Raw genomic sequence first — 22,528 nt, forward strand, 5'->3', positions numbered from 1 at the left:
CACCCCGACTCTCCCCAGCCGGCCCCGATCCAAGGCCTGCGCCGCCGTTCCCCAGACAACGGGCTCAGTGGCCTGACGGGCTGCCCGGGGCCAGCAAAGGGCCCCGACGACTCAGCGGCCAGAAACCTCACACCCCTCACGGGCACACCGGCTTCACACGATCCTTCAGATCCAGACAGTGTGCTGAAATCAGATTAAGGGGTAGCTCCCTCCCCCCAAAAAATAAAAGGCTGCAGGAAGCTTTGCCAGAGAGTAATTTGGCATCACCCATCAGCCGAATTAAAAGCTGTTCATAGGATCCAGAAACTCTGAAGAACGGATCCCAAGAAAATGGGGCCCGAGGGACAGGACAGCAGGCAGGGCACTTGCCTGGCAAGTGTCTAGCCCAGGGAGGACGCTCGACACCCCGCGTGGCCCCCAGAGCCCGCCCGGAGCGACCCCTGCGTGCAGAGCCAGGAGGAAGCCCCAAGCTCTGCCGGCGGCCCACAAACCAACCGAGGACAAGAATCCCAAGCTGACCTCACACACAGCTGTGCTGGGGATGCCCTGGCGCCATTAGTCTGATCAGGAAAGCAGAGACCCCCACCCCCTCCCCGCCACCCCACAGCCCTCAGGCAAGAGACACTCCGTTAAGCAACTTTAGGTCTCGCCGTCATCTGCCAAGCCAGAGACCATCAGAAACCTCCCCCCCGCTGCTCGTGGTGCCAGTCACTGGACCACGGCTGCTCCGATCATCTTTCTTCGTCAGGAGCCCCGTGAAGGGGCCCTGGGGGTTTCGACAGCTCGCGGAGGGCATCGGGCAGCCCAGGGGCTCTGGATGCCAAGGCCCTGAGCCCCTCACACGAAAAAGAAAGGCCCCGGCCCTGTCCCGGAGACGGCGTGCCCAGCCAGCCCACGGAAACCCGGGCCTCCTGCGGGGCTTTCCGCAGACGCCAGCCGCCGCCGTGCTCGGGAGCCCTTCCTCGCCAACGTTCAAGTTTTGCGGCCAACTCGAATGAGTTTCCCAACAATCTCCCGGCGGCGGTGGTGGGGGAGGTGGTGGGCGAGGGGGCGGGGAGGTGGCGGTGGGGGAGCAGGCGGGGGGCATGCTCTGACAGTGTGATTGCCGTGTGGTTTCAGCCCAACTTCCAAACATGTCAGCAAGGGAAAAGTCGAGCTCCGACACGGCGATGGCAAGAGGGGCGAGACCACGCGGGGGTCACGGGCAGGCCGGGGGACATCACTCCAACCCACAGGCACCCACCGAAGTGCTGTTTCGGAGTCTCCCAGAAACCAAGAACACTCCGTGGACGGGCCCTCAGCAGGTCGGGGGCGACGTGGGTGGTCTCGGTGCAGGCCGCAGAGGTGCCAGGCCCCGTCCACTGTCCAGCACGGGCCAGGCCAGTTGGTCACGAGGGCGGTGTCTGCTCTGGCACAGCCCCGGCTGGGGCGGCCAAGTGAGCAGAGACGCCCAGAAAGGAACGTGGGTGCTCAGGCTGAAAGAACGGTGAGTGCTTAGGTCATGGGCCGAAGAGCAGACGGCTGGACAGTGGAGCTGGGGATACACGCGTGGTGGAATACGACCCAGCCGTAAGAAAGAATAGAACCGCGTCAGTGCTGCCACGGGAATCACGCAGACTCCGCCAAGCCGGGAGGGAGACAGACGCAGAAGGATCCATCCCGCGTGGGAGGTAAACAGACAGGAGAGGAAAAGCAAAAGGCTGAAGACAGCGAAGCCAGAGGACCCATCTCCAGAACGGAGCTTAGCCTGGGTGAGGGTGAGGGTGAGGGTGAGGGACGGGGAGGCACTCTGGTCGGGGGCAGGGGGCACTGGAACATTGTCCAGCCCCGAAGCCAGATCCCAAATCGAACCGCACTGACGTTTATAAATAAAGCTTTATTGGCACACAGCCATGCCAGGTCACCACTGTGTTATCAGCGGGTGCTGCTGCATTACAACGCTCTTACTCCACGCTCGCTCCAGATGTTATCGACGCTGGCTGAGAGGTCCCTCCATAAGCCATCTGGTTCACGAAGGCAAAATATTTACAAAGCGAGTGTGTATCGGTTTGATTCTTTCCAGACAACTTTCCTGGCGCTTGCCCTAGTTGGGTCTTAGAGCCGTTTTTATGGAATACCGGCAGCAGAATGAAATGTGTCGGCGGGAGCTGAAGGCAGGCTGCTGGGTGCTCTGGAAGGGCCTTGAGTGCGGAGAGACGCTCTCTGCGCTCCCCAACAGGGCTCCCGTCCTTCCCGGAAGCGGAGCCTTCGCTTTAGGTTTTTGCTTTGTTTTGTTTGTCCATGTGTTTTCAATTAACATACACCGCTTTGATTTAATGAAACATGATACCGATGGCTGAACCTGGAATTCTGTCGGGAAATCAAAACTGTTTATTTTGCAAACATGGTTGTGGGTAGATTCAAACACGTTTTCAAACGTTCCCTGGCAGGGGCGGCTTTTAGTGCTCTCGAAAAGGCTCCGTGATATTTTTTTTCTTTTCTCTTTCTTTACTTTGGGGCTATCCCCGGCAGCGTTAGAGGGCCAGTCCTGGTTCAGTGCTCAGGAGTAACCCCGGCAGTATCGGGACCATGCCTGGTCCGGGGATCTGAACCAAGGCCAGCGCCCTGCCCTCTCTATATCATCTCTCCAACCCCATCGCCGAGTTTTCTCTTCTAACGAGTTGAATTGCAAAAATGCCCCCGTGGAAGCGAATAATTCTTCGTTTCCATCTAGGCTGGTTTTAAATAAAATTATTATTTTGGGGTCCTTCCCCCCCACCCCCCCTACACCTCAGCTGTTTATTGAATTATCAGGTACAGTTATTTTATTTTTGCTTTTGGGGGGTCACATGCATGAGGCGTGAGGCTCACGCATGAAGGTACCAGCAGAGGAACCCAGGTGTGTGGGACCGGGACTGAGACCTCCAAGCCTGCTCGGATCAGGACTGGGCCTCCTCCGCCCAGATTTCCCATTTTCCAGTAGTTAGGCGGTCACACCCAGGGCCTGCCCCCGAGCCGTGTAATCCCACCAATGGCCAACGGCCAGAGACTATAAAACCAAGCTCCCGGAAGCGACATCTTATAGCCTACTTCTCCCTCTGGGAGAACCTGGCAAGCTACCGAGAGTTTCCAGCCCACATGGGAGAGCCTGGCAAGCTCCCTGTGGCGTATTCATATGCCAAAACCAGTAACAATGCTGGGTCTCATTCCCCTGACCCTGAAAGAGCCTCCAATGCGGCACCGTTGGGAAGGACGAGTAAAGAGAGGCTCTAAAATCTCAGGGCTAGGACAAATGGAGACGTTACTGAGACCACTTGAGAAATTCGACGATCAACAGGATGATGATGATGATGATGATGATGATGGGGGTAACACCCGGCGATGCACAGGGGTTACTCCTGTCTCATGCACTCAGGAATTACCCCTGGCGGTGCTCGGGGGACCACATGGGATGCTGGGAATCAAACCTGGGTCGGCTGCATGCAAGGCAAACGCCCTCGCTCCTGTGTTATCGCTCCAGCCCTAGTACAGTTATTTTTTAAAAATCCTTAAGCCTGATGACTAAGGAGAGAGGCGAGACCCAAAGGCCCTGAGAAGATGGAGGGCTTCATTCCAATATCTAGCCCAGGTAACTGGCATAATCATAGTTTAAGGTGGGGCCGGGAAAGCACCCAGGGCCGGGAGACAGCTCTGAGGGCGGGAGGCAGGCCTCAATCCCTGATGCGCTGAGTCTGATCTCTGGCGCCCCACATGCCCCGTCCCTTGTATCCCCTGGAGAAACTCCCGAGCACAGAGCAGGGAGCAGCTTCCCAAGCACCTTGGATGTGGCCCCAATACCACCCCCCCCCCAAAACGAACAAAGAGCAGGGGCCCGGGGTACAAAGAAACCCCCCTCGGAGAGTAAGGAGCAGCCCGGGAGGCCTTGGCAAGTGTCCCTGGACAGAAATTCCCGCCCGGCCCCACTCCTGGTCCTCCCCATCGCCCCCTCCCCCAGCCCTCAGCCGTGTCTGAATGGGCGGGAACCCTCCGGACTCGCTCCTCTGTGCTCGCACTCCTGGCCCTCCTGACTTTCCTCGTACACTGCCTGCGGCCTTGACACTCCCCCCACGCCCCACCCCCGCCCCACCACCCTGCACGGAGGTCGGGATGGAGATGGTCTCCCAGCTCGCAGGGCAGGAGACATCGCGGCTACTCCCCCTCCTGCACGCGAGGCCCCGACGCCTCCTGCCTCGTCCGAGGCCACACGGCAGAAACATATTAGAGCTCAGATTTACATCCACGGTCAGTGGATCCCCCCAAATTTGTGGACTCGCTACCAAGCCGGTGTGGGAGGGACACGATGGCCCTCGGGCCAACTTTTATAGATAAAGTTTTATTGGAACCCATCCTGCTCCCCCACTTAAATACTGCGGCAGGGGCGATTTTTCAGGCTCCTAAGGTCAAGGTCAGTCCCGAAGGAGAAGCCAGGACCTGAAAAGGCTAAAACCTTATTTATTTCTCTTCCTCTGCAGAAGACGCCTCTGACCTCCGCATTGGACTGTGGACTCGCTCCAAGTCAGTACCTTAATAGGAAAGGGCATTATAAAATCCATCTTTTGGAACTGCATGAAAAGATCTGGTGTCCAAAGTTCCAGAAGGCGAAAATTCCTCTTATTCAGTCTCCTCGCAACGCCCTTGCCTGGCATTCCCGAGATACGACTGTTTCACGAGGCTTCTTTCAAGTGCCTTCAGACAGAAAATGTGCAGAGGCGCTGGGGGCCGGGAGGGGCGGGGCGCGACATGCGTTTGCCAAGGCCTGAGACTCTTGTCCCCTTAAGAAGGAAGCCCTGATGGAGACCCAGAGAGCGAGCGGCCTCTGCTTCCCTTCTCCTTCCACGCTCCCTCACTGCACGGGAAGGCAGAGGACCATGAGCAGGAGAACCAGACGGGGGGTTCTCAGGGCGGGCAAAAGGGGAGAGTGGATCTGTGGGCTACAGCACTACTGAGCTGGGGAGAGAGATGAGGCTGTAATTTACACATCCATCTTCGGGGCAATTTTCCCCTCAAAATTTGGGATTTATGAGTGACAGCCCACCCACTGTGGCAGGAGGGCCGGGCACAGCCGCGTCTGGCAGGACCATCGCATCTGGCATGCGCTGATTTAAGGGAGGGAGTTAATAAATGGTGAAAATAAATAACTCAAAGATTGCATTCCCTCTTCCAGTGTTTAAAAAGAAATATATATATATATATATATAGTTGCTGTTTTTTTTTTTTTAAAGAAAGAACAGCACTGTTATAAGCTACTTTCTAAATGAGACACGCCTGGTTTCCTTGTGCTTCACACAGAAAGCTGAGAAGAAAATGGAAATCTATGATCAAAACAGAGAACTACTGGCTTTGCAGGACAACTGAAACTCTGATCAGCCCCACGGGAGTTGACCGTCAGGGAACTGGACACAGCAGTGAGGTTCCACTACAGTCAACCACCGTCAACCACTGTCAATTTTTAAGCAGCAGGATTGAAAAGACGGACTTCTCATGTCAGCGGCTTGTGGAACTCAAACCTTAAGGCACTTTAGGAAAAGAGAGAGAACATAAAAAGTACACACACGTGCACACACGTGCACATGTGCAAACACGCACACACATGCATGCACACACATGCACACATATGCAAGCACACGTGTGCACACACATGTGAAAACACGCGCACGCACCCACACATATGCACACACATGTGCACACATACGCACACATGTATACACACATGCACACATTCACAAGCACATGCGCACACACATGTACATACATATACACACATGCATGCACACATGTACATGCATATACACACATGCATGCACACACACGTACACACATATCTTAAGCCATTCGAAGCACTGTTCAGATGTGAACTATTCCATCAGGGATTGAAAATGGGCACAGACCCCACGGACAGCCGACTTATCTCAAAGCCCCGGGCAGAAAAGCCCCCTGCCGGCCTGAACGCCCGCCCCCCCACCCCCGGCCCCCACTGCAGGGCCCGGCTCCCCCCGAGTCCCTGCCAGCCGCGGTGCGGGCTCTGGCGGCGCTCCAGGACATCAGTTGAAACCAATACCCTGCAAGACTCGGTTTGGTTGGGACTCACCACAGGCTCTGGCTTGGAACTTTCCAGTAACGGCCCAAAATAATTCCACCCGAGGCAGCACTGGCCCGCCAGCACCCCCGGGAGGCGGGGCCCAGTGTCTGGAAGCGGCTCGGGTGTGCTGGGCTGGCCACCCAGAAGCCGGAGGGGAGCGGGGCCACGGGGAGCAGGCAGGAGGGGAAACGGGCTCTGCAGGTCAGGAGGTCGTGCCCTCGGCTCGGTGGCCACCCTCCCCAGCACCGCTGGCGACATGCGCGCTGGCCGAATGGTCAGCAGGAACTTCTCCGCTCGGGCTGCCCAAGTCGGGGACTTTGCACAGGAAACTCGGAGGGAAAGAACAGGCTCAAGGGTGGCTCGAGGTGAAGGCGTCCAACAACGCGCCTCGGAGGACGCCCACTAACCACTCACTGTGTTCCTCTGTGCCCCCCCAACACACACACACACACACACACACACACACACACACACACACACACACACACACACACACACACTCCCTTCCCCTGCACCAAGCGGGGGAAAAAAATGAAAGGAAAACCTGGAGCTTAAAGCGCACTGAGCCTGTCAGTAGTGACCCTGTAAACCACAGGGCCTACAGGGGACAGACGAGGAGGAACAGCTGCCCGCCACGGGGCCAGAGACAGGACAGAGGAGAAGGCACTGACCTGGGGTCGGTCCCCGGAATCTCGAGTCCTCCAGGGGCGACTCCTGAGCACTGCCACGTGTAGAAAAACCCGGAAGAACAAACCCTAAGTGACTCTACAGGGGTAGGTGGGGAAGAGGGCGACTGGGGACACTGGTGCAGAGAGGCGGGCACTGGTGAAGGGACAGGCTGGGACACTTGTGACGGGCACCCAGTCATGAACAGCTTTGGGACATTGTGGTCCATGATGATTCGATAAAGAAATTAAATTTAAAATACAGACTTGAATGTCACGAAATACTGATGACACAAAGACACCTAGATAAATGTCCCCCCAGTTACCCCCCAGTTGTTCTACAGACCCGTGAGGACAGCAACCGAAACCCCAGGCGTTCCTCAGAGCACCCAAAGCACAAACAATTTGATGAATTAAGCTTCAAATTTAAAATAAAATAATTTGCTTTTACTCAAATTCTAATGTAAGCCGAGAGAGAGAGGGAGAGAAGCAAAGTTCCCGGCTCTGAGCACTGGGGCACTCGGACAGCCGCACCAATGCCGACGCTCAGAAACGGGACTGAGGTCCGAGTCTCGGCCTCTGGGACTTTTGGACTCAGACGGGTTCAAAATCTGCATCTCCCTGTTGCTGTGCTGGGGAAGTGAGGTCACCAGCCACAACAGAGAACCCTGGTGTGTGTGTGTCTCTGTGTCTGCATGCTACACGTGTGTGCATGTGTGTATGTGTGTGTGCGTGCACATGTGTGTGCACGCATGAGCGTGTGATTAGTACATGCTCATGCACCACCCGGGTCCCCTACATCTTTCTCAGAGAAGAGTCACCCGAAGGGGCCTCCTCTCCCACTCCCAGTGACCGTGTATCTGCACTCTGGGGCCATGCAAAACACACACACACACACCATAGCACACACAACCCACAGACAAACGCACCACACACAGTAAACACACAATACACATGCCACACACATATGACACATACAATAAACATACAACATACATCACAATACTACCCACAGCACACACATACCACGCACAGTACACTCACCATGCACATTCCATACACACACCACACACATGACATACACATACCACACGACATACATACAACACACATCACACTTACCACCCACAGTGCCCACGTGACACACACACCATGCATTCACTGCACGTACCATACACACAACAAACATACACGCAACACATTACACACACCATCCACACACAAGGCACCATCCACAGCATAGACACCACACACATAACTCATACTACACACACAACATGCACCACACACCCCACACATACGCATATATGACATACCCCCACACATTGGAACCATGGTGCACACCACGTGCTCACAGCATCAATACACATGCCACACAGTCCACAAAATACATACCACACTTACCACAAGCAACACACATACCATGCACACACCCTGGACACCACAGACACCGTACACACCACACAAACCACATACACACCAGCCAGGGTGCGGGAGGCCTGCAGGCCAGAGCGGCGTCAGCCACCTGCTCATGCTCAGGGCGTCCTCGCGGGCTCCCCCGCGCCCGGGACTGTGCGGGCTGCTCCGAGGGGGAGACGGGCTCCGCGCTGGCAGCCGGCCTGGCGCCTGTCGTGTCTCACACACGAGGAGACACCAGCGGGGAACGACGGGCGGTGACGGCCACCCCGGCCAGGCCCCCCGGGAGGGCCGCCGTGGCCCCTCGGGGAGAGACTGCCCGGCCTCGGCCCCTGCAGCTCCCCGGGGCTGGCGGAGTCGGGGCTCTCGGGAGGCGGGGGGGGGGGGCTGCTGGAGGGAGAAGCATCCACAGCTGCGGGAGTCCAGGGCGGGGTGGGCGGGGAGCAGCCCTCCCAGAGAGGGGCCTGGTGCTCGGGGCGGGGCCGGGGCCAGCCAGACGTGGGACCCTCGGGCACCGGGGGGCGCTGAAGGCTCGAGGCTTCATGGTTGGACGTTAACGGTCGCGTTAACCGGGGCGCGCCGGTCACGGGCAGCTGGCGAGGGCTCCTCCGGGTCAGAAGCGGCTGCTGGCCCAGGCCTGCCCCGCCCTGAGTGTCCGGGGAGGCGGGACACCAGCCGGGTCTCACGGGACGGCTGGAGCCGGGTCTCAGCAGACACCAGGGCCCTGGGCGCGAGTGGCGAGGGTGGCAGGCGGGGCTGGGCCGGGCTCGGGGGCACCAGCAGCTGGGTTGGGGGTCGGGGGCTGCAGCCGACGCCCAGGCAAAGCGTGACGTGAACAAGCCCGGGCCGTGAAGAGACGCGAGGACAGAGGTGGGAATCCACCTTCGGAGCGGAGGCTGGGCCCGCTGGTGTCTCCGGGAGCTCAGGCCGGGGCCGCTGCCGCGCCAGCCCAGGGCCGGGCCCACGTGGGCCCTTGGTCCCGCTGAAGGGCCACACCCTGCAGCACGGACGGAGGGCTGGACACCCCGGCGCCCCACGGCCAGGCAGGGCCCTTCTGGGCGCTGGGTTTCACACGCCCCCGGGCGCCCCTTGCCCGCAGGGCCGCGAGCCCCACACAGATCTGTGCCCAGTGCGTGACTCTCGCATTCTCCCCTCGGGACCCCGAGCCCACCTGTCCTCGGCTGCTGCGCCTGCCCCACTCGCCCCACCCTCCTCGGCAGAGTGGGGGACACAGGGGAGGGGGAAAGTCGAGTATCATCCCACGAACACGAAACCTCCGTGTTAAATGAGAAACCAGCCACTGGCCCTCCCTAGGAGGCAGAGCGCGAAAATAAACACAGGGAAACCCGAGCGCGGCCTGGACAGGAGCCCGGAGGCTCTGCAGCCCGCCCGGGGCTGGTGGCCACACTCCCCGCGCCAAAGGGGGGCTGCGCATGGGGCGGCCAGAGACACGAGGGGTGAGCCTCCAGGTGAGCGGCAGGAGGGGAGGGAAGGGGGGAAGAGGAGGAGGAGGGGGAAGAGGAGGGGAGGAGGGGAAGATGAAGAAGGAGGGGAGATGGAGGAGGAGGAGGAAGAGGAGGAGGAGGAGGAGGAAGAGGAGGAGGGGGAAGAGGAAGAGACGAGGAAGGGAAGTAGGAAGAGGAAGAGGAGGAGGGGGAAGAGGAAGAGGGGGAAGACGAGGAAGAGAAGTAAAGGAAGAGGAAGAGGAGAAGGGGAGGAGGAAGAGGAAGAAGAGGAGGACGAAGGGGAGGAGGAGGAGGAGGGGGAGGAGGAGGAAGAGGAGGAGGAAGAGGAGGAAGAGAAGGATGAAGGAGAGGAGGAGGGGAAGGAGGGGGAGAGGGGGAGGAGAAGGAAGAGGAGGAAGAGGAGGATGAAGGGGAGGAGGAGGGGGAGGAGGAGGAAGAGGAGGAGGAAGAGGAAGAAGAGAAGGATGAAGGAGAGGAGGAGGGGGAGGAGGGGGAGGAGAAGGAAGAGGAGGAAGAGGAGGATGAAGGGGAGGAGGAGGGGGAGGAGGGGAGGCAGCGGACAGGGCAGGATGCGTCTAGAGTCCCTGGAGCCGCATCCCCCATCACATCATGGTGAAACCGGAGTTTCTCCCTGGGGCTCAGCCCCGCCACTCTGGGCCGGGTGCACTGACAGAGCCCGGGTGCGAGGGCCTGTGCAGACGGTCTGAGCTCGAGCGCTGTGGCAGGGGCGGGCTGGGCGCGCTGTGGGCCGGCCCCAGGAGCCCCCCCTCCCCCCGACACACACACTCACACGTGCTTGGCCTTGAACTCCTCGGCGAAGCGCCGCACGCTGCAGAGCTGGGCGAGGTCCAGGGTCATGGCGTCCACCTTGGCCTTGTGCTGCGGAGAGAGGGGGGGCGGTGAGTGACGCCGCCGGGCGCGTGGCGGAACACGCTGGAATCCCCTGCTTGACATCAGGCGCCCTCGGAGACATGAATCACGAACACGCGGGGCAGCGGGGGCTGCGGGGGGCCGCTCCCCTCCGAGGGCCTCCTTGCCGTGGGGGTCTGCTGGGCCGGCCCCCGTGTCCTGGGCCCCAGATCTGAGCCTGGAGGACGCAGGCGCCGGCTGCTGACCGGCCGAGCTGGGGGCAGGTGGGGGCGGGGGCGGGAGGCCGAGCAGCAGCCCGGGCGGGCGTGTACCGAGAGCCCCGGGCCCGCGCGAGCATGGCAGAGGCAGGAGCGCGCGGATCCCGGGAGGAAGGGGGGCCCCGCGTGGGCAGGCCCCCGGGAAGAGGGGCCCCTGGGCTGGAGAAAGGGCATCCCCGCACCCAGGGATGAGGCCAGGCTGCCCGCGGGGTGGGGCGGAAGGGGACGCGTGGCCCTGCGGTGGGGGTGGGGGGGCGGAAGCCACACCTGCCGGCCTGATGCTCAGGCCACTCAGAACCTTCCGGAAGCATGCACGGGTCCGGAAAGAGCCCGAGGAAACCCCACGAGGCACGAAGACTACGCAGAGGTGCAACGGACACGCAGATTTACCGCAGGAAACAGGAAGAAGGCGTCAGGATGGCGACCCCCCCCATGCCGAGACACGTATTGCAAGGGTCACACGGCCACCCGGGCGCCTCTCCGGCCTAGGGGGCCCACTCAGGCCTGGGCCGCTGCGGCTCCCTCTGCCTGAGACACAGCCCAGAGCCGCAGGGGCTGCGGAGGGGGGAGAGAGCAGGTGGGGGGGAGCGGGCTGCAGGGGGCTGCAGGGAGGGCAGCGCAGGCACCCGGGAGTCCAGCGACACCGCGGCCAGGGGAGGGCCACCAGGCTCCCACGATGCCGACTGAAGTCCGAGCGTGAGACTGGGGTCGGGTTCTGGCCTCTGTTCGTCCCTCAGCCCAGGAAACGCGGAGAAAGGAAAAGGCAGCTTCTGCATGAAGTGCGTGTGCGTGCGTGCGTGTATGTGGTATGTGCGCGTGTGTAAGAGCATGTGAGCGTGTGTGTAAGCGTGTCTGCATGCACACGCATGCATATTCAGGAGCAGAAGGCTGCCCTTCCGACCGACAGGCTCAGCCTCGTCCAAAAACGGCCGTCCCGCAGTCCTGCTGTCCTGCTGTCCTGCTGTCCCGCGGTCCTGCGCCACACCCTGAGCAGGAAGGCGGCCGAGAGCTCGCCCAGGGAAGGCGTGGTGCGGGGGTGACAGCGGCTGCTGGGCAGAGGCGCGAGGCCGTCCCTGCCCGGGGAGCGGGGACCGGGGCCGGAGCATACCTGTGGTGTGGCCCCTGCACCTCACGTCACTGCACCCAGTGACTCTAGGGAGCAGCCAGGCGGCACCCGGACACCCAGGGCCGCTGCCCCCAGCGGTGACGCCTGACGGGTGCAGAGCCAGGACACGACTGAGCCAGCCAGGGGCGAGGCCGCCACCCAAGTGCTGAGACCAGGAGTGCCGTGTGGGCTCATGTCACTGATGGGGACGTCTCTGGGGGTGACCTCTGGGCTGAAGGGGCCACATGAGACACAGAACCGTCACTCCATGGCCACCAAGAAAACAGTGAGTAGGGAGAGGGGGGAGAGAGAGAAAGAGGGAGAGGAGGGGGGAGAGAGAAGGAGAGAGAGAGAGGGAGAGAGAGAGGGAGAGAGAGAGAGAGGAAGACAGCTTCACACTCTCCCAGAGTGTGGCCAGTGAGACGGGGCCCAGAGCCCTTCCTGGGCAGGACCCTCCGTCCACTAGCTCAGAGGGGCACCCCTTGGCCCCATACCCTCAGCCTCTCGCCTCCTGCCCGCCCCCGGCCGGGGTCCTGCGCAACGTGGTGACCCAAAGGGCCAAGCAGACAGTGCCCCCCACCTCCTATCACAGCCCAGCCTCTACAGAGGGGGAAGAGAACACGGCGGGTTGCTGGTGGGAGCTCAAAGGTCCCACCCAGCGGAGACAACAGGCTTTTCTGCACACGTGATATGGTGACACTCAGTCCCAAGGGTGGCTCAAGCTTCCAGAAGGCGCCATGGAGGAGCCCAGAAAGAGAAACAAACAGGTAATGAAGAACAGTCACAAGCAACCGTGTCCGGCGCAGACTTGTCTGCTGTCTCCCAGATGTACAAGGAGGAAAACCGGATGCATGAGGAGGAGACCGGATGTGTGAGGAGGAAATCCAGATGTGTGAGGAAATCGGATGTGTGAGGAGGAAACCCAGATGTGTGAGGAGGAAACCCAGATGTGTGAGGAGAAAATCCAGATGTGTGAGGAGATAACCCAGATGTGTGAGGAAACCAGAGGTGTGAGGAGGAAACCCAGAGGTGTGAGGAGAAAGCCCAGATGTGTGAGGAAACCAGAGGTGTGAGGAGGAAACCCAGAAGTGTGAGGAAACCAGATGTGTGAGGAGGAAACCGGATGTGTGAGGAGGAAACCCAGATGTGTGAGGAGGAAACCCAGATGTGTGAGGAGAAAACCCAGATGTGTGAGGAAACCAGAGGTGTGAGGAGAAAACCCAGATGTGTGAGGAGGAAACCCAGATGTGTGAGGAAACCGGAGATGTGAGGAGGAAACCCAGAAGTGTGAGGAAACCAGATTGTGAGGAAGAAACCAGATGTGTGAGGAGGAAACCCAGAAGTGTGAGGAAACCAGATGTGTGAGGAGGAAACCAGATGTGTGAGGAGGAAACCGGGTGTGTGAGGCTGGCCAAGGAGTCTGGTTTCCAACACAATCCAAGGAAAGTCTCGCTCCGCGGTAGGGGACTGATCTGTCGCTGAAGCTGGAGGATTTGCACTCATGGAGAACAGGATCTAGTGTTCTGTCACCTGAACGTGCTGAAGGATGAGGCTCACTGGAACCCAGCCTACCCCTCTCTTCCATTAAAGTTCTTTTGGGACTTTTCCTTTAAATGAAAACTCACATACCTAGTGACAGCAAAGGGCACAAATGTTTGTTACAAAATTCCCTGAGTATCCTATGCTATGCATGACATTTTTTTTCATTGTTCTTGGTTTGGGGCCACACCCGGCTATGCTCAGGGCTTCCTCCTGGTTCTGAGGTCAGGCATCACTCCCGCTGGGACCTAGGGAATCATATGCAGTGCCAGGGATCAAACATGCGTGCTTTATCCACTGTGCTATCTCTCCAGCCCTGACATTTATTTTTATTAAAAAAAAAAAAAACACCATTTTGAGGCGTACATCATTTCCCCCATTCTACAGATTAGAAAACAGAGGCTGAAAGACTATGAAGACAGAGAAGTCAGTTTCCCCATGAGCCGTGGAGGCTCCGCAGTGCCCCCCTGTGGCAAATCCCTCGCCTCAGGCCCCCCCGGGAGAACGAGAAGCAGCAGGAAAGAAACGCGGCTCCATAGATCCTTATCTGTGTCTATTTTATATCATATTTATTTTGCACATTTAGGATTTACAGGAGCAGCTGATGGCTCGGAGAGAAAATGTGGCCCAGGCAATAATCTACACTCAGGCCTTATTGCTAATGGCATCCTGCAAATTCTAATCCAATGGGCCTTAATTGCATTACGCAGACGTCGCTCACCCTTCCACTCCCCTGCTCTCGGCCCGCCTGTATGTTCGGGGACCTTAAATGGGACTTGTCACATTTACGGCGGCAAGAGACAGTGGCTCGGCGCGTGGTATTGACACGGCATTATTCACCTAACGACGACACACACCTAATGCCGCTGGATTAATAATTCATCGATACCGGCACAGCGGGGCTCCCGAGGCGCATCTCTGCAGGACTGCGGAAGGGCGTCCGCGGGGGCGGCGGGTGACACTGTCCTCGCCAGGCAGAGCACCGGGAGCTGACGCTGACTGACGGAAACCTCTCGGTCCAACACCCCACGCCAGCACTGCAAGCCAGTGTGAGCGGGGAGGGGGCTGGAGAAGGGCGGGGGTGTCCAGTCCAAAGGCCGGCTTGACGGGCACCTTTCTGAGAGGGTCCCCCAGAGAAAAAGGGGGGCATTCAAGGCTCCTGAGTCACCCCACGCATTTGTGCCCGTCTATGTAGTCCCAGGATTCAAGCAACGCGCTGTGCCCTAGAGGAGACCGCATGTCCGGGTAAGGAACCGAGTCAACACTCCCCGGAGGGTCAGGCCCGGGCAGGCCCTTCTCAAGCACCAACCTGCTCTCAAGAGTGAAACCACCCCGCCCAGCCTTGCCCTCCCATATCCTTATACTCACCCCCCCTTAACCACTCACCCCAGACACCAAAATCAGGGTAACGCTGCTCATTGACTTAATAATTTCTGTGGGGTGTGGCCAGATCAATTCTTAAGATAACAGCCCCAAGACTGGAGCAATAGCATAGTGGGTAGGGCTTTTACCTTGCATGTGGTCAACGCGGGTTCGATTCCCCTGTCCCTCTCAGAGAGCCCAGCAAGCTACCAAGAGTATCCCACCCACACGGCAGAGCCTGGCAAGCTACCCGTGGCATATTCGATATGACAAAAACATTAACAACAAGTCTCACAATGGAGACGTTACTGGTGCCCGCTTGAGCAAATCCATGAACAACAAGATGACAGTGCTACAGTGCAATTGTGAGGCCTATTCAAGAAGAAAACGCGTGGTTCTCGAATCTGGTGTATGAGATACAGGTTACTGAAAGCAAAACTATTAAAAACGCTTTAGACAGTAATTGGCAATACTTTGCACCCTGGATAAAGACTGAAAAGGAAAAGAAAAAGGAATGCTTATCTTGTCAGAAACTAACAAGAGAGTGAAGATGGTCAAAAATGGTCCCATTTCCCTCTCCACAATGGATTCACTTTGCAGAGGACAGTTTAACGGGGACAGCGGGTGGTCCAGGACTTTCCGCGTCAACATGATTGTGCATTTAGGCCTCGCAATGGAAGAAAGGTCTGTTTTTTTTTTTCCATAGTGAATTTTTCATTCTAATGTAAGTGATGATTTACGTTAACTATAGGTAACGCGTAGTTACATTTTCCTGAAGGATCGCGGGCAAGAGTAGTACAATAAGTTGAAGCGTAAAAGCTTTCTCTGTCATAATATTTATTATAATGGCATATAAAATAGTCTGAAATAAATAATAGATGGCTCAAGGTAAATTCATATGATAAAGAACCCTTCCGCAGACACCATTACTTTTGACGGCTCTAGCTTCATACACAGTTGAAGACTCTTAATAAACAGCCCCGCGATCTCCTGTTAAGTACCGAAAACATCAAAGGAGCCGCTTAAAAGGCAGGACAGTGGACATCAGCTAATCTCCCGTCTAATTATATTCCCCACAGAAACAGCGCTAGACGCCGCGTCCCTGGGCAGCCGCCTTCCTCACGATGCTGTCCAGCTCTAACTTGGGGGAAGTCGCTGATGAAAGAAAAGAAATATCAGAACCCCCCGCCCCAGGTTTTGAAAGGGGGCTTCAGAGCAGAAACAAACACTGGGGCGGGCGAGGGACTGGGGGTGACCCAGCGACGGCTGGGCAGAGATGGACGCCGGGCTGGAACAGGAGGAAAATGTATGTCCTAGGCTCTGTGTGTGTGTGTGTGTGTGTGTGTGTGTGTGTGTGTGAGTGAATTCCACAGGCAGCAAATTCTTCAGAAGCTGGAAAGACCCTTGGGAGCAGACCCTTTGGGATCAGCCACCCTGGGGGCTCCACCAGGGCCTCTCCCCTCTGCACCCGCCCCCAGCCCTACTCCCAGCCCCCAGCCACGTCCAGCAACAGCTGAGGATGGCTGGGGACACGTGCGGTGCAAGAGTGTCTTAGAGTGGGCGGGGTCACTGAAATCTAACAGAGAGACACGTGGTCACTAAATCCCTTAAGAACCCAGTCGCCCAGTACCACAAGGACGAATCTGACCCCGGACGCACAGAGCATGCTGAGCGCACTTAACTGGGGTGCATGGCGCCAGGAGGGGGACTTTGATTCCTCCACACCAGCCCAGAAGTGGCCCGAGTCTATTGCAACAACAATGCTTACTCCCCGCAGCCGGCCTGGGTTCCACCCGGCACCCCGCATGGCCCCTGGGAAATGCCGGAGTGCAGAGCGAGGGTCAGCCCTGAGCACTGCCGGCTGTGACCCCCCCAAAACAAACTGTCCCCAAACACAAAGACACTGGAGCACAATTCACAACCCCCCCCCCGCCAAAGCTTTTTTTCAAAACGAATTAAAAGCAGTGACCAACGAAAAGTGCTTGGCCGCAAGAAACCACAGAACGAGACACAGGAATCGGCACAAGACGATGTTCTGTCACCCCTAACAAAGTGCACCTGAACTCACACTGGGAAAGGCAGATTCCAGCGTGGGGGTTCCCACGGGGTCTGTGTGGCAGGAAAAAGAAGGGGACAGGGGCGGGTCTCGGCGGGGAGGTAAGCACGCACGCGGCATGTGCGAGGCCCTGGGTCCGACCCCAGCCCCACACACGTCGTCATCCTCACCCTCACCCTGGGCCAGGGACGCAGCTCAGAGGTAGGTGGGAGGTGCTGGGCTGAATACCCGGCAACGCACGGTCTCCCGAGCACTGAGCCAGGAGTGATGAGCACCACCCTAGTGGCTGAAACAGAAAAGGGGCCGCAGGGCAGAGAGCACCGGCGTCTCTCAGAGGCCGGGCTCCCCTCCCACTGCGCCGGGCCTGGGTCTGTACTTCCCAGGCCGGGGAGTGACGGGGACGGTGGCTCCGGGCTGCCTCGGGGTGACTCGGGGCTGGCCCTGGGTTCGAGGCTTCTCTTTCTCTTCATAATATTTATTATTATGCCACGACACAGCCACACAGTTCTCCACCCCATCAGCACCCCGACCCGCAGTGCTCGGGAAGCCCCCCAGAAGGTGGGGGGTGCGAGCTGCTCCGGGTGATGGGTGCGAGGGAGAAGGGGGAGGGGTGCAAGGGAGACACCGGGAAGAGCTCGGCAGGGCCATGGGTTGGGGTGCTGGGGCTCAGACAAGCCCGAGACGCTCCACCCATCCCCAGTCCCGGGGGGCGTCACAGCCCACGACTGGGGCTTAACCTGAGCAGCTGAGGGCCGTGTCCACGCGTGTTCTTGCAGAAAAGCCGAGCTGAGCTAGAGCAGAGGGGGAGCGGGAGGGAGGGGCAGGGGGCCAGCCGGCCGGCCGGGGGCAGTGGGAGGAGATGAGGACCAAAGAAGAGCCGAGGAGATGGGGGATCCCGCACAGGAGGAGGCGCCGAGGGACACCCCCAAAGGCCAGGTGCGGGGACAGCGAACTCTGTGGCCAAGGGCAGGGCCGCTGACTGCAGGGCAAGGGTGGGGGGGCTGTGTGGGAGGTTCCTGCCGTAGGGGATGGAGTCCGGGCCCTGGGGTGAGGAGGGAGGTGACCCCAAACATCCCCCGCAGCTAAGGGGGGCCCAGGGCACGGTCGGTGCTTTTGCCCCTGCAGGAAGCACTGGCTGGAGCGGCCGGGCCTGCAGTGCACCCCAGGAGGCTCTGTGTGTGTGTGTGGGGGGGGGGGGTGTAAGGCCACTTTCTCCATCTCACACCTGCCTCCACACACGCCGGAAACGCTGGCTCAGAGCTCGAGGCTGTGGGGGGGCTCAGAGCAGCGCGGGGGTCGGGGGGGCGGGGAGGCCCCCCTGTGAGGAGGTGACTCCCTGCTCCTCCGTCAGGCTGGACTCAGAGGCCGCGGGCCTGGCCGGGCCTGGCCCTGCTGAGTCTGACGGGCGGGGCCCATGCGCCTGCATTTCTGGCACCCGGTGAAGCTGAGGAAGCATGAACCCTGTCCCCTCCCACACCCCGAAACATCTCTCCCGGGACTGCGGCCCTCCCCAGGCCCCCAGCGCCTTTCCCGCGGGTTTGGGCTCTGTCTGTGGAAAAGTCCCCGCTGGGGTGAGGAGAGCAGCGCATCCCACCTCCCCAGGGCCCCCCAGCCAGGCCGGGCGGGATCGAGCTCTGGAAGGGAACGGGGAGAGACAGGCCGTACACGCCCACCGGCGCTCGCCCTGGGGCTGGGCCCGGGGCTCTGTGGTGAGCACTGAACCTGCAGGAGAGAGTCCTGGATTCTAACCCCAGCACTGCGACATTGGGAGAAGATCATAAGGCAGGAAGGACCCAGACACTAAAACACCGGGCCGGAGCCATAGCACAGCGCTAGGGCATTTGCCCTGCAGCCAGTCGACCAGGGTTCGATCCTTAGCATCCCACAGGGTCCCCCAGGCACCACCAGGAGTAATTCCTGAGTGCAGAGCCAGGAGTAACCCCCGAGCATCGCTGGGTGTGACCCAAACATTAAAAAATAAAAAATAAGAGAGAGAGAGAGAAAGAGAGAGAGAGAGAGAGAGAGGGAGAGAGAGAGAAAGAGAAAGAGAGAGAGAGAGAGAAAGAGAAAGAGAGAGAGAGAGAGAGGGAGAGAGAGAGGAGAGAGAGAAAGAGAGAGAGAGAGAGAAAGAGAAAGAGAGAGAGAGAGAGAGAGAGAGAGAGAGAGAGAGAGAGAGAGAGAGAGAAGAAACAGACAGTGAAAAGCCCCAGGTCCCAGGCCCTGCGAACCACACACACTGCCAGCTGTCGCTGTCACTGGGCAGTACGAGCTTCCAGTGACAACCCTGCTGCACAGGCATGACTGTGTCCCAATAAAACTTTATTGATAGGAGACAGTGGGGGGCGGAAGCAGAGAGAGTAAAGTATGCCTTGCACACAGCTTTGATCTGATCCCTAGTCTCACATATGATCCCCTGAGTTCACCAGGTGATCTCGGAGCGCAGAGTAGGTCCTCAGCTTCACGGGGCCTGGTCCAAAGTGACTCACCCCGAGGATGCTCAGGGCTTACTCTGGGCTCTGTACCCTGCAAGTGACCCCTTGCCTCCTCGTGGGGCTGAGGGACCATCCGCGGTCTCGGAAAGGGAACCGTGCGAGGCACATGCCAGACCCCACCCCACCCCAGTACGGCCTCGACAGCCCTCACTCTCTTTTTGTTGGGGGGCCATACCTGGGGATGCTCAGGGGTTACTCCTGGCGGTGCACAGGGGGCCTATGGCATGCCGGGAACTGAACCCGAGTCAGTTGCGCGCAAGGCAAACGCCCTCCCCACTGCCCCATCACTCCGGCCCTATCAACGCTCTTATTTTAGAGCCAGAGCCCAGGAAGTTGGGGCGCTTCCGTCTGTCTTCAGAGCTATCACCTGCAGGTTCTGAGGACAAAGGTGAGACTCGGAGCACGTGCGGTTGTACCGCAGTCGCTGCTGAAGCCGGTGACAGCGCCCAGCACGGACGGTGGCGGTCAGGGTGAGAGCGGGGACGGGCAAATCAACCTGAGCGCGAGGTACACTGATTCCTGCGAAACAGCTCTACGGGCTCGTGGGAATCCAAGCACCAGAGCTGCACGGTCCTCTCCCTCTTTGTGTCTGCGTGAACGCAGCAGCTTGTGAAGCAGATTTGGGCTGTTTTAGGTATTGAGAAAAACCTGCCAAACAAAAATTGCAGTGAGGGATTCGAGGCATTTTCCAAGTCGGCCGGTCCTCGGGCATTTAGGTTGTGAAAAAGAGAAAAAAAAATACTACTACTAATAAGACCTCCTTCACCGTCCTCAATAATGTATCCAAAATCTGCTGAAGATTCCAGAATGCTAACAAGTCCCAAGCCTCACACCTCATCGAGAGCCCGGGGCAGGCGGGCATGACAGATCTGCTCTGTGCTCGGGGCCGCATCTCAGAGAAACGAAAACAGCGGTGAAACAGTGATGGGAAGAGAACGCCACACTCCCCTCTCTACCGGGCAGGAGGGAGAGGCAAAGTGGGCTCCAAAGCTGGGGGGGGGGGCGGAGGGGAGTCAGGAGCACAGGAAGGGGTCGCACGCCCCCATCCTCAGCAAATAAAACAATGAAACCGTGAAATAAAAAGCTACTAGGGGGTTGGAGCGATAGCACAGCGGGGAGGGCATCTGCCTTGCACATGGCTGACCCGGGTCCGATTCCTCCGACCCTCTTGGAGAGCCCGGCAAGCTACTGAGAGTATCCCGCCCACACGGCAGATCCTGGCAAGCTACCCGTGGCATATTTGATATGCCAAACACAGTAACAACAAGTCTCACAATGGAGACGTTACTGGTGCCTGCTCGAGCAAATCAATGAACAACGGAACGACAGGGCTACAGTGCTACCAGTGGGGCCATTTCTTTCAAGAGGGAAATCTCGTTCCCGTCCAAACGGCGGCTGCTGAGTAAGTCGAGTGACACGCCAGCGCCAGCCCGTCAGAGCAGAGAGACGGGACGACGCGTGACCCTTCGGAGGCCGCCAGACTCGGGCCGGGCAGGACGAGGAAGGTGATTCCGGTAGAGATCAGGCACCTCTGGGCCTCAGAAAGTACCTTCACTCCTCACCCCTGCCGGGGCTCGGGAGCAAACCCTGCTGAGAAGCCCGTTCTCGCCGGCAGAACGGACACTGGGCCAGGGGTGCCACCCGCGCCTGGACGATGCCCAAGGCCAACAGCGCCACACGACAATGCCAGAGCAGGAGCGAGAAAGGGTGAGGCGCCCTCAGCCCCCCACTCCCCTGCCTCATGGCCCCGGGGACACCCAGAGGTGGTCCCGGCAGCACCGGGGGACCACCCCGCCCACAATGAGTGAGGAAACAGACGTGCGGGTCTCTGAGCAGTGGGGGGTCCTGAATCATCGGGAGGGAGAATCAAGCCCGTGTGCAGTGACCCCAGGGTCCTCCTCGGCTCCTGCCATGAGCAGGGAAGGTCCTGAGGCGCAAGGTGGCAGCAGCCAACTTTTAGGGGCAATTCCTGGCTTACCCCGGGCCCGGACGCGGACGAGGAAACAGAAAGGGCCTGGACTGGCGGGAGGCAGGGAGAAGCGCCCTGGCCGCGTCCTCTGCCGTCCCCGGGATCACAGCCATCGGGGAGCACGTTAATCCCTCACACGCTAACAGAGGCCGCCGGGACTTAGCCTGGAATGTATTTACAAAGTGACAAATTATGTTCTGTGTTAGAGAGAGAGAGAAGCACCCACAAACAGGCCGATAAATGTCAGCTGCAGTCAGGACAAACGGTTTATTTTTATTATACTGTAACCACCAATTTTTTTCTTTTCTTTCTTTCTTTCTTTCTTTCTTTTTTTAAGGAATCCCAAAGATTTATTTGTTGCAGGGGGTAGAAAAAAAAAAAAGAGTATATATGTCACAAAATAATCATGGTAAGATCAGTGCTATGCTGGGACCTTGTCCTTCTGGAAGGTTCCATCCCAGCTGAGCAGAGTTACTTAAAAAAAAAAAAAACACCACTACCTGCTCTCAAGCACCGTAAATGGTTAATAAATCAGAACCGATACAACAATGCCTTGTAATTAGATATAGCCTCAGCTCGCACTCACGGGCCGGCCGATTGATAGACAATATCCAATTCCCCCTCTACTGGCTATGGGGAGGGTAGGGGAACTAGTAAAATAAATTTAATGGCTGTGACAAGTAAGAAAATATCCCAGAAGCTGAAATGTAATCAGTATATCCAAACCCGAAATAAAAGGGCCTTCCGGGTCCCCGGCAGGGAGGCGCATGGAGAGAGAGCGACATCCACAGGCCGCCAGGGAAGGAGCGTCCACCCTCGGGAGGGCTGGGGGCGGCGGGGGAGGGGGGCGCCAGCTGGCTGGGGCCAGCGGCCAATGGACGAGCTCCTTACTGAGCGCGCCTTCGGGAGAATTCCTTCCAGCCACCGGCCACTCGGCCCCGGGCAGCGTGCAGGACACGTCTGGCGTCCACTCCCCTGGCCGCAGGCACTCGGCCCCCCAGGCCCCTGCCCCAGCCCCCACCCTCCGCTGCAAGCCGTGAGTGAGGCCCCCGGGCCTGGCCAGGACTCCTTCCCGGGGCCCTTTCCCTACTTCCCCACAGGGTGTGGGATGGCGCGTGAGTAAATCGGGGAGGTGGGCCCCGAGGGAGACAAAGGAGGGGGGCAGTCTCCTGCCCTTCCTGGGATCCCCAGGCCCATTTCATATGAAACCACAGCAACTCCCTGCTTAGAGCCG

The 22,528-nt window shown here is 58.7% G+C and overlaps 1 protein-coding gene across 3 annotated transcripts in view; it reads right to left on the minus strand.

Moving 5' to 3' along the window:
• WWOX (WW domain containing oxidoreductase) overlaps window positions 1-22,528 on the minus strand; it is a 641,404-nt gene that overhangs the window by 452,286 nt on the left and 166,590 nt on the right. For all 3 annotated transcript variants that reach the window (XM_055145002.1, XM_055145003.1, XM_012931903.2), the window contains one exon: window positions 10,435-10,523. In XM_055145002.1, the coding sequence (XP_055000977.1) occupies window positions 10,435-10,523 (89 nt within the window). The remainder of the gene's footprint in view (window positions 1-10,434; window positions 10,524-22,528) is intronic.

Source organism: Sorex araneus, chromosome 8, assembly GCF_027595985.1.
Source record: "Sorex araneus isolate mSorAra2 chromosome 8, mSorAra2.pri, whole genome shotgun sequence".
NCBI classification, from domain to species: Eukaryota; Metazoa; Chordata; class Mammalia; order Eulipotyphla; family Soricidae; genus Sorex; species Sorex araneus.